At 45.7% G+C, this 12,050-nt stretch overlaps 2 protein-coding genes across 5 annotated transcripts in view; one reads left to right on the forward strand and one right to left on the reverse strand.

Annotated features, from left to right (window-relative positions):
- ptpn18 (protein tyrosine phosphatase non-receptor type 18) overlaps positions 1 to 10,257 on the reverse strand; it is a 22,748-nt gene extending 12,491 nt beyond the window's left edge. Inside the window, exons 1-11 of the mRNA XM_030422338.1 lie at positions 10,060 to 10,257; positions 5,173 to 5,281; positions 4,671 to 4,747; positions 3,926 to 4,021; positions 3,743 to 3,781; positions 2,581 to 2,649; positions 2,419 to 2,481; positions 1,828 to 1,970; positions 1,338 to 1,404; positions 956 to 1,033; positions 316 to 408 (exon numbers count right to left, since the gene is read on the reverse strand). Of these exons, the coding sequence (XP_030278198.1) occupies positions 316 to 408; positions 956 to 1,033; positions 1,338 to 1,404; positions 1,828 to 1,970; positions 2,419 to 2,481; positions 2,581 to 2,649; positions 3,743 to 3,781; positions 3,926 to 4,021; positions 4,671 to 4,747; positions 5,173 to 5,281; positions 10,060 to 10,149 (924 nt within the window). The 5' untranslated portion in view covers positions 10,150 to 10,257. The remainder of the gene's footprint in view (positions 1 to 315; positions 409 to 955; positions 1,034 to 1,337; positions 1,405 to 1,827; positions 1,971 to 2,418; positions 2,482 to 2,580; positions 2,650 to 3,742; positions 3,782 to 3,925; positions 4,022 to 4,670; positions 4,748 to 5,172; positions 5,282 to 10,059) is intronic.
- Positions 10,258 to 11,343: 1,086 nt separating this feature from the next.
- The window catches only part of gripap1 (GRIP1 associated protein 1), a 39,117-nt gene continuing 38,410 nt past the window's right edge, over positions 11,344 to 12,050 (forward strand). For all 4 annotated transcript variants that reach the window (XM_030422334.1, XM_030422335.1, XM_030422337.1 and 1 more), the window contains exon 1: positions 11,344 to 11,504. In XM_030422334.1, coding sequence (XP_030278194.1) covers positions 11,457 to 11,504 — 48 coding nt within the window. In that variant the 5' untranslated portion in view covers positions 11,344 to 11,456. The remainder of the gene's footprint in view (positions 11,505 to 12,050) is intronic.

Consider the following 12,050-nt stretch of genomic DNA (forward strand, 5'->3'; position numbering starts at 1 on the left):
TGTGTTATTTGTGGCTGTTTCCTGGATGAGTCCAGGTGTGATGTGATGGGAACCTACCTGTCAGCATGTGTCGTCCGTCAGTCTGCTTTAGTTTCAGTCGATTTGCTCCCGTTTAACGTGAGGCAGCCGTCCCTGCTCTCTGTTCTCCGTCTCTACTCTCACACTCTCTGCTGCACTGAATTTACATGCAGGAAGTTAACTTGAAGGACAACTTCCTCTTTCTGCAGCTGCTCTCTGTCTACTTCCTTCACCGCTGCCGCCAATATACTGATTTAATTAAGACTGCATGGTGGAATGAAATGTGACTCTTCCTACCTCGGCCCGGTTGCTGTAGAGCGGCTGGCTGGGAGCCTGCAGGGCCTGTTCCAACATGAAGGCGACCGCCGTGAAGATGAACTGATACTGATCCTGCACAGAGGAAAGAAGAAGTTATTGTGTTTTCACCACACTGTTGGTCTCTGAAACTTCCCTGACAGTGAAGCTGGTGACCATCAGATTATAAGGAACTTCAGGAGGCCATGTTTGTTTTGTCTGTTACATCTCGTTTTAAAGGAACAGTTCACCAAAACTATCACCATACAGCTGGTCTGCTGCGATCACAGCCTGATCTCAGACCAGATTTAACTTTTTGTGTGAAATTATCCTTTAAATGAAGTGATGATGTCACTGGGTTGAACTGAGATCCAGCATCCTGCTTTTCTTTAATTATCATCATCATTTCAGTTTGCAGATAAATTAATTAATTTAATGTAATCTGTAAAGTAACTAGTAACTAAAGTCATCACATACGTGTAGAGGAGTAAAAGTACAATATTTTCCTCCACAGGTGGAAATATAAAGTAGCAGAAAACAGATCATTCACTGGTTGTGATGAGAAAGAGAGTGATAACCAGCCCTGGTCCTGGTTCTGGTTCTGGTTCTGGTTCTCACAGTCGGATCACTGAGCTTCACATACTTTGGTCTGGACCGCAGACGGTCTCTGTCTCCGGAGCTCCAACACGATCTTCATGATGCTGAAGTCTCCAGTGAGCTGCTGCGAGCCGACACACACAGCAGGCCTCAGACACACATCAATAACTGATCATCAATAACTGACCATCAATAACTGACCATCAATAACTGATCATCAATAACTGATCATCAATAACTGATCATCAATAACTGATCATCAATAACTGATAACAGGAACACAGCATCATAACTGATAAAAGCTTTAAGACTTAAAAAGTTATTGATTATGTATTATGTTCTGTTTTATTTTAATAAATAATATCAATGAACGACAACAACACAAAACCTTCTGCACCGCTGAGCAGATGATTCTGTTATTGTGTTACCTTGGTAACCAGCAGGTCACGGATGTAGTCGAGAGCGCAGATGACACCGGTCCTCCCACAGCCCGCACTGTGACACACACACACACACACACATGCACACACACACACACACACACACACACACACACACACACACACACACAGGAACAGATGCAGCATGCATGTTAACTGTGCCATCGTTAGCAGGTGTTACCTGCTGCATATTCACAGCCTCCTGCTTTCTGTGTGTGTGTGTGTGTGTGTGTGTGTGTGTGTGTGTGTGTGTGGGTGTGTGGGTGTGTGTGTGTGTGTGTGTGTGTGTGTGTGTGTGAGATAAGATGCCATATGTGTGATATGGCCTGTTGAATGTTAATGACCATCTGACCTGCGATCTGTACTGCTGGCAAAAACAAGCGTCAGTAATGATGTGGGATTAACAGCCGCTTAGAGGCGGACGGAGTGTGTGTGTGTGTGTGTGTGTGTGTGTGTGTGTGTGTGTGTGTGTGTGTACCTGCAGTGTATCAGCATAGGCGAGGTGTGTGTTCCCTGGCTGTTTCTGGCTCTCTCCAGCAGGTCCAGGACTCCTGCAGCCTCGTAGGGAACGTCGTGATCCGGCCACGACAGGAACTGATACTGAACCAGAGAACGGGTAACCTGCAGGAGGAGGAAGAGGAGGAAGAGGAGGAGGAGGAAGAAGAGGAAGAGGAAGAGTGTGTGACCATTTCAGAGAGGTTTTATCCTCCATGTTTAGCTGCTTCACACACTCAGGTGTCGTTTCTGTCTGCAAACGTTTGTGTCTTTAAAAAAAGAGCAAATAGCTACCAAACATGAATTAATGTGATGATTCAGGTCATGAAGCTTCTGTCAGCATGAAGACACACTGAGACATCACGACTGTCACACAAACTCAAGATTCTGCCATCAGCACAAACACAAATACACAAACAGCTCCAGGACCTGCAGGACCTGCAGGACCAGCTCCAGGACCTGCAGGACCTGCAGGACCAGCTCCAGGACCTGCAGGACCAGCTCCAGGACCTGCAGGACCTCCAGGACCAGCTCCAGGACCTGCAGGACCAGCTCCAGGACCTGGACCTCTCACCTGCTGGTAGCTGACCGTCAGAGCTCGGACCACCAGGTCTTCATTGGGATGAGTCTCCCCCTGCTGGAAACACACAGAACAACACGTTTAAATACTTTAGCATGTTGGTGATACTAGTGTTTGTGTGTGTGTGTGTGTGTGTGTGTGTGTGTGTGTTCTTACTGTGTAGACAGTAAACGGTCCAAACGCAGCGGACTGGTGGACCGGAGACCAGTAACACTCACACTTCTTCTGCAGAGGTAAATTTTAGACGTTAAACCGATAAATGTAGATTTTCTGTTTGTATTTGAACCTTAATAAATGACTCATTGTGTTTCTCAGATAGTGAACAACACTGAGGAAAAATATAAACGCAACACTTTGTTTTTGCTCCCATTTTTCATGAGCTGAACTCAAAGATCTAAAACTTTTACACACAAAAGATCCATTTCTGTCAAATATTGTTCACAAATCTGTCTAAATCTGTGTCAGTGAGCACTTCTGCTTTGCTGAGATAATCCCTCCCACCTCACAGGTGTGGCATATCAAGATGCTGATTAGACAGCATGAATATTGCACAGGTGTGCCTCAGACTGCCACAATAACAGGCCACTCTGAAATGTGCAGTTTTGCTTTATTGGGGGGTCAGAAAACCAGTCAGTATCTCGTGTGACCACCATTTGCGTCACATCTCCTTCACATAGAGTCGATCAGGTTGGTGATCGTGGCCTGTGGAATGTTGGTCCACTCCTCTTCAATGGCTGTGCCAAGTTACTGGATGTTGGCAGGAACTGGAACACGCCGTCAAGGTTCAAGAGTCTTTATTACCCCCTAGGGGCAATTTGTTTCACAGCAAGTAGCAAACATACAGCAAACGCATCCAAAAACATATGTCATTTAAAAGCCTGATCACTGCAGGGACAAATGAATCTCTCCATCTGTTGGTGTTACATCTCAGAAGCAGGTATCTGCGTCTGGAAGGAAGCAACCTGAACTCTCTGTTCTCTCTGATCTGGGTACGCCAGGATCAGTCTGGCTTTGGTCACTGACCTCTCTTTGTGCAGAGGTCATTTAGGGCTGCGCACGCAATTTTTCTGCACACCCTGACAATACGTGTCGTATACGTGTCGTATCCAGAGCATCCCAAACATGCTCAGTGGTGACATGTCCACTGAGTTCAGCTCATGAAAAATTGGAGCATCATATCATCATGATTTGCTGAATTGTTTTAATAAGTAAGTAATGATTTGTTGTAATAGTTGAGAAGAGTTTTGTTGGAATCGTTCGCTGTGATTTGATTAACAAAGACGTTTTGTTTTAATTCATTGATTCACTGATTTCTTACCTTTCCCATCTCCACCTCTCGACAGGCCATGACTATCACCTGAAACACACACACACACACAGACTCAGTGTCAGATATTAGTCAGAGCCGCTGCTGCTGATCTGATCATGAAAACACTTTAGAGTGACCCGGACTAGATCCTGGGCTCTAGGACCGGGTCGTGGGTCGTGGTGTGTGCTGGACCTTGACGTCGTGCTGCCAGATCATCCTCCAGAAGTCGATCACAGTGGAGCTCAGAGGACCCTGAGAGGCGATGTACCGTCTGTCTGCTAACGCCCCCTGCAGGACAAACACCGGCGTTACAGCCACAGAGTTCACAGGGCCTGACCCAAACACCCAGAACACTCAGAACACTCAGAACACTCAGAACACACAGAACACTCAGAACACTCACTCACAGAATCACACACAGAATCACACACAGAACACTCAGAACACACAGAACACTCAGAACAACTAGAAGAAAGAAAATATGTTTCTCTCTGTTATAGAATAAATACCAGCTCGTGTTCCTGTCAGTCAACACTTCAGCTGAACTCTTATAAACTCTCGTGAAGTTTAACTTAAAAAACTTTTTTTTTTTATAAAGATGTCAAAGTTTTTTTTTTAAAACCTTCGTTGTTAAAAGAACCCAACAGTTATACTTCAGTGTTAGAATATTACTCAGTCACTCACATGAATAATACTCGAGTAAAAGTATTATAAAGAGAACCAAAAGTAAACTATACACATTTACAATGTTTGTTTGGGTCGATCAGACTCTTCTATGATAATCAGTTTTTGTCAATAAGGAAGGAGGAAGAGGAAGAGGAAGAGGAGGAAGAGGAGGAGGAAGAGGAGGAGGAAGAGGAAGAGGAAGAGGAAGAGGAGGAAGAGGAAGAGGAGGAGGAAGAGGAAGAGGAAGAGGAAGAGGAAGAACAGTGGTTACCTTGATGAAGCTGGCGTTAATGTAGTCGTCGTCGCTGTCTGTGGTCAGTAGAGACAACACCACCCGAGACTGATCGTCTACACACACACACACACACACACCCACACACACACACACACACACACACATACACACACACACACACACACACACTTTAAGGGAAGGTTCATATTTTTTCGGATCTTTCTTGTCTAAACTAAAAGAACTGATAACCAGCAGACAAGGAAACAAGGGAAGGATGTAAGGACACACGGGAGAGAGGAGGGAGGATGTAAGGCGACGAGGACACAGAGGAGGGAGGATGTAAGGAGACGAGGACACAGAGGAGGGAGGATGTAAGGCGACGAGGACACAGAGGAGGGAGGATGTAAGGAGACGAGGACACAGAGGAGGGAGGATGTAAGGAGACGAGGACACAGAGGAGGGAGGATGTAAGGAGACGAGGACACAGAGGAGGGAGGATGTAAGGAGACGAGGACACAGAGGAGGGACGGGTTCCTACAGGGCAGGATGTCTTTGTATCGGTTCTTCTTGATGTTCTCCTTCAGAGCTCCGGCCTCAGTGGTCAAACCCAGGTCTCTCTTTAACACCGAGGTCTGTGAACGCACCGCCTGTCACACAAACACACACACACACACACACACAGTTATGGTTTCATGCTTCAAAAGGTTTTCAAACAGCTGTTCACTGTTTTGATCAAACAGACAGGAGGATCTGCAGCACGACGCTGTAAAGAACAGATACCAGACTCTGGTAAAAGTAGAAGTGCTGATTCAGCTTGTTTACTCCAGTAAAGTAATAGATTACAGGCTCTGACATGTACTCAGAGTATCAGAGTAAAAAGTCTCCCTCTGAAGGACATTTGTGCTCAAAGCTAACTGAAGCTCACGTCATATTAATAGAATTCAAAGACTATTAAAGTTAAAGGTAGAATCAGTAGGATTTGTCCCAGCTGTTCCTGAACGCACCACAAAGACAGTTGATTGTTGAGTCTCATTCCCAGGACGTCAAATAGACACATGTTGGGTTGGTAAAGCGTCCCGAGCAGCAACAAAGAGAGAAAATCAGAAACTCTCTGCAGATACGAGACACTAACACGCCTTTTCTCCACATTCCAGTCTCCCTCTCTGTCTGTTTACGCCTTCTTACGGCTTTTACGTCTTTGTCTCGTCTCGCTGCGTCTGCCGTGCGTGATGTGCTCTGATAGGTCCACATCAGGGTCAGGGTTAAATTTGCAATGTCTTCCCTTCTTCAAGGGTGGTGCCCCGAGGTGATCTAATGTAAATTGGATCATAGTATTTATCATAATTAACAATTATCCCTGATAATCATGAATTATTATTGATAGCCAAATTTAATCTAAAACTCCCTCTTAATGTTGCATAAACACATATTGGTGCCCCGTGTGAGGCCAATTAACAAGAATCCATAATTCACCTCAGATGCATCAACTAACGAGCTGTTCTGAAGCTGTGAGGAGGAGAAAGTTCACATGTAGAGAGGAGAAGTCACACAGATACTCGAGTAAATGCAGATACATGAAACATCTACTGCAGTAAAGTAACTAAGTACTAAGTGTGCACAGATTAGAGAGTAAAGAAACGTCATCCGCTGTGAGATGCCGAGCAGCGTCTCAGGTGTCTCCACGTTCACCTGATGACTCATTTCAGGAACAACAACAAGGAAGCAGATTAATAATGAACCGAGCCAACAGAGCGTCCACACACACACACACACGCACACACACACGCACACACACACACACACACACACGCACAGAATGAGGAAGCAGATTATTCACTAACTAACCTCCAGCGATGCGTAGGAGGAAACAGCCGACCTCACCTCAAACACACACACACACACACACACACACACACACACACTCAAACACACACACACACACACACACACACACACACACACACACACACACTCAAACACACACACACACACACACACACACACACACACCAACAGGTTCGGAACAGGTGCCTCTGTGTTTTGGGGAACATGGACCTGCAGGTTGTTCAGGTTCACATCCTCTAAAACAGTTTGTTGGAAACAGGAAATGAAAAACTGTGTAAAGTGAGACAAACTGAGCCGAAAGGACAAACTGGGTCAGCAGCAGCCGAGCAGAGCCAACCAACGACTCATCAGAAATAACTACGAGGCGCGAGCCTGTCGGGTGACGAGGTGCCGTGTGGTCGCTCATCAGGACGCCTGAACAGAAAAAAGAGAACTTCCTGTCTCACTGAGTGTCAGAACCACAGCAGCCAGAACCGCCTGACACCTCCAGTCCAGTCAGTCCAATAAAATACAGCAGGTGAAAACTCACAGACGAATAATTAACTTTAAATCATCAACACAATTAAAACGTGTTGAATATATTTATCAGTTTCTGCAAACTTCAAATGAGCTCATAGTGACTGGACTCAGCAGAACCTCTCTCTGGTTCCCCCTCGGGTTCTCTCGGGTTCTCTCAGGTTCTCTGAGGTTCTCTCAGGTCCGGAGCGGGCCGGCTGCTGTCAGTGTGATGTGACTCTGAGCTCCAGAACACTGCAGGTTCTTTCTGACCTCCGAGTCCACAGATGACAGAGCGGCTGGGTTCAGTTCTGACCCAGTTTTTAGATTTTTGTGGTTCTGAACAGACTCTGTCTCAGTCTTGTTTCAGATTCAGGCTCGGTGTTCTGAAGTACCTGAACCGCTAAAATGTCCTTCAGGTGCCTCCGGTAAAAGTCCTGATCATGAAACGTTGTATTGATCCTGCAGCTTCACTCGTGTCTCAGATGAGCACGATTATTATTGATCAGTGAAGTAACTAAAGAGTAATCAGTAACTAAACAGCTGTAGTGGAGTAAAAACTACAGTAGTGACTCCAACATGCAGTGAAGACAAAGTGTGAAGAAAATAAGGGAAGTTAAAGTAAACAACTTCTTTAAAGTTATAATAATCTTTAAATTATCAGCTCGTACAAACATCTGATTTAATCTGAATTATCTTTATTTATACATTTTTATTTGTTGCAGTTTATCATTTATCTCATTCTTCTTCTTCTGTGATTCAGCTTCATTAAAACATTTTAAAATATGCACAAACATTTAAATAAACACAAAGAAGAAGATAAAACATTTCATCGTCATAGTCACGTGTTGATTAAATGTTTTCTATTAATCTGCAAAGTTACTGAAGTTATCAAATAAATGTATTTGAGTGACAGCTACAGTATTAATATAATAATAATCATAATCATAATTAACTTTGTTTATGTAGCACGTTTAAAAACAGAGTTTACAAAGACGAGAAACATCAGGACTCGTCTGAGGAGAAGAAGGAAGAACAGGAAATGTAAAAACACAACAAGTCAACAAGTAAAACGAATAAAAGAGAAGAAAGAAAAGAGTGATAAAGAAAAACATCACGAAGGACGAGAAGACGGTGACATCAGAACAGAGAAGAAGATGAAGAGCAGCAAAAATAACTCAGAGAAAACTCAGCGTTAGCATCGTGGCTACAGCTAACTGTGCAGAGCTGATCTTAGGTCTGTGAATCAGCCGGTCGTATTAATCAGTCTGCAGGTTCTGTAGTACGATGGTGGTTCTGAAGCATTGCTGGTGTCGGTGCTGAGGAACAGACTTTGTTACAACACAGGAGCATCTCCATCTTGTTTCACCTCAGTGTCTGTGTTCTCCCTCTTCTTCTCCTTCGTCTTCACCTCCTCCATCAGCAGCTCCTGTTGGACAGTGTCCACAGTTGTTCCCCTGCAGATTGAGACCGGGGAACATGATGCCTCTCCTGGTTTGGTGTTTTGTGACAGAGAAGAACCAGAACCAGGCCGAGCAAGTTTTTTTCTTCACGTTGCACTTCAAGAAAAAAGTCAACTTCCTGCTCTGGTGTTTCTTCTCACCCGGCTCTCACACTCTTCTGTTTGTTTGCCACCTCCAGTGCAGAGTTTCCACTGCAGATCTGTGACCGGGGAGAATGATGTCTCTTCCTCATTCGGTTACACGATGGTAGAAAAATGATTCTTTGTGACAAAATTCCACCCGTCAGTTTTCTGTGAAGTCCAGCCTGGTGTCGGACTGAACGTCACCGTGGAGACGAGGATCAAAGTGAGACGACCATCACGTGGAGTCTGTCATCAAGCTGTGACATCACTGTGACATCGCCGTGACATCGCCGTGAAATCGCCATGACATGACCGTGAGATCGCCGTGACATCGCCGTGACATTGCCATGAGATCGCCGTGACATCGCCATGAGATCGCCGTGACATCGCCATGAGATCGCCGTGACATCACCATGACATGACCGTGAGATCGCCGTGACATCGCCGTGACATTGCCATGAGATCGCCGTGACATCGCGTGACATTGCCATGACATCGCGTGACATTGCCATGAGATCGCCGTGACATTGCCATGAGATCGCCGTGACATTGCCATGAGATCGCCGTGACATCGCCATGACATGACCGTGAGATCGCCGTGACATCGCCGTGACATTGCCATGAGATCGCCGTGACATTGCCATGAGATCGCCGTGACATCGCCATGAGATCGCCGTGACATCGCCATGACATGACCGTGAAATCGCCGTGACATCACCATGACATGACCGTGAGATCGCCGTGACATCGCTGTGACATTGCCATGAGATCGCCGTGACATCGCCGTGAAATCGCTGTGAGATCGCTGTGACATCGCCATGACACCGCTGTGAGATCGCTGTGACATCACCGTGACACCGCTGTGAGATCACTGAGAACACAGTGATGTCACTTTGATGTCACATTGACATCAAAGTGACATCACTGTGAGATCACTGTGAGATCACTGTGAGATCATGATTTACAAAAGAATTAGAAGTTAAGCTTGTTGTTATCGTTGTTATCGTTTTAACTCTCGGCTCTCTTCACCTGCTTTGTGTCTTTGAGCGTTTCTCTCGGACCCGGTCCGGTTGGACTGAGCGGCACCAGGAGCGCTACAACATCACTGGTAAACAGGAACGAATACAGTGGTTTGCTGCCAGTTTGAGAAACACAAACTGAACTCTAATTCCTGTTTTTAGATTTGCATGTCATTCAGAGCTCATTTGACTGATCAGACATCAGACATCAGGCGGTGTTTCCAGGAAAGCCAGTGTGAGGAGTCGTGATGCGGCGAGGACGAGCAGACGGACGCCGAGACAAGACACGTAAACAACATGCAGAAGTAGTATGTTCACCATCAGTGATAACCTCAAACCTCAAACATGACTGGAGACTTTAACTCTACACGTAAAGCTGAACTAAACTTGGTTTCAACAACTAGACCAAAGTTTATTCTCACACCTCCGAGTGTGAACAAGCTTCTACTTCACACAGACAGAGACGACTGCAAACACTCACGTTGTACTCCTGATCCACAGTGCCGGGGTCCATCGACCTCAGAGAGGACAGCAGCTCCATGACCACGTCCAGCAAACGTCCAGCAAACATCCAACAAACGTCAAGCAAACGTCCAGCAAACGTCCAATTACAGCGGAAACCTGAGACGACTGACGAGATACAGAGATGCAGCCGGACGACCAAAACTGAAAATAACTCTCTCTCTCTCTGTCTCTCTCTCTGTCTCTCTCTCTCTCTGTCTCTCTCTCTCGCTCTCTCTCTGTCTCTCTGTCTCTCTCTCTGTCTCTCTGTCTCTCTCTCTGTCTCGCGCTCTCTCTCTGTCTCTCTCTCTGTCTCTCTCTCTCTCTCTGTCTCTGTCTCTCTCTCTGTCTCTCTCTCTCTCTCTCTCTGTCTCTCACTTCTGTCTCTATATTTAACCCTGTTAGTTAATAATTCACCAGCAGATAATCGAGCTGGTCTTTCTCTTTCTGTCTCTCTGGGCAGGAAGTTTGAGGAAACTTTGAAATAACAGAACCTTTAAATTACACCACTGATTTTAAACGTGACAACATGAGAGGTTTCCTTCCTCTGAGAGCCGAACGTCTTTAGAAACACTTTGGGAAATCTCAGTTAGACAACCTGTGTGTGTGTGTGTGTGTGTGTGTGAGTGTGTGTCAGAGCCAGTTTAACAAGATTCAGTTCAGACAGAAGATTGAAATCTTTTACAAGCTCACAAAGTGATTCAAGGAGATGTCGATCAGACAGACAGGCTTTAAAGGAACAGTTCACCCAGAAAGTGAAATCCAGTCTTGCCTGAGAAAAATCCTGTTTTTAAGTTTTCTTCAGTATTAAAGTGACCCAGTGATGGAAGTCTGAACACACACACACACACTGCACACAGGAAGTGCTGTTAGTTAATTCGGCATAGACGGTGAGACGTCACGTGACTTCCATCAGCACAGAGGGAGGAGAAGATGTCTGGATGTTTGTGTGAACTGTTCCTTTAATGACCTCATCATCTCCGTGGTGCAGCAGGTGGAGCAGGTGTAAACGGCTTTATACACCACAGGGTTGAACCTAATAATGACACATCGTTATTTATTGATGAATCTGCAAAGTACTCAAATAAATGTACAAGTTACAATATCAGCTCCAAAGTATCGTCAAATAAAAGTATAAAGTAGTTTTAAATATAGGCAAAAGTACAAGTGCCTCAAAACTGTGTGAGTAAATGTACTTAGTTACTCTCCAGCAGCACACACACACACACACACACACACACACAGAGCTGAAGGTCATTCTTGGTCCTCGGAAACGGAGGCGGAGTGAGAGGTCTGTTGTGTCTCCTCCTCTGTGCCGCTCTCCTCCGCTCCGTCTCCTCCGCTAGCTTAGCCTGCTAGCTAGCAGCCCAGGTAAACATGGCCATGTCGCAGGCTCTGTCAGAGGAGGAGTTTCATCGGATGCAGGTGAGAAAAACAGGACAGCTGTGATTTCGTGTCGGTGGGCTCACAGACAGGCAGCTGTCAGTGCTGTGAACAACACCTGTCAGCTCGGCAGACAGGTGCGGCATCAGTGCCACAGACGTCCGCTGGCTAATGCTAACCGTTAGCCGTGCGGGTGGGAGTAGATAACGGTGTCGCGCTCTGCGGCTCCTGTTGTTTTTATTAATTTAACGGTGTCATGGAGATGACGGTCAGTCTGAGCTCACAGACAAACTGGGAGAAATGTCTTTAATACACAGCCTGCCACGGTATGCTAGCTCGGTGTCAGCTAACCTAGCTTAGCCTCCTCCTCCTCTGCAGGGAAAAATGGTTCCATGTAGCTTTCCTGCTGCTAGCCTGTAATTTTATCTGTCAGTTAGCTAACACGTTAGCATCCACGGGACACTCGGCCAAATGAGAGTCACGGGATCTGAGTCAGGCTAACAGACAGCGGTGCTGTTGTTCATCTGGTTAGCTCAGTGTTAGCTGTGGTTTGGTGCAAAGTGACGATATGAGCCATAAATAATAAAA

The sequence above is a fragment of the Sparus aurata genome, chromosome 7, assembly GCF_900880675.1.
Source record: "Sparus aurata chromosome 7, fSpaAur1.1, whole genome shotgun sequence".
Lineage (NCBI taxonomy): Eukaryota > Metazoa > Chordata > Actinopteri > Spariformes > Sparidae > Sparus > Sparus aurata.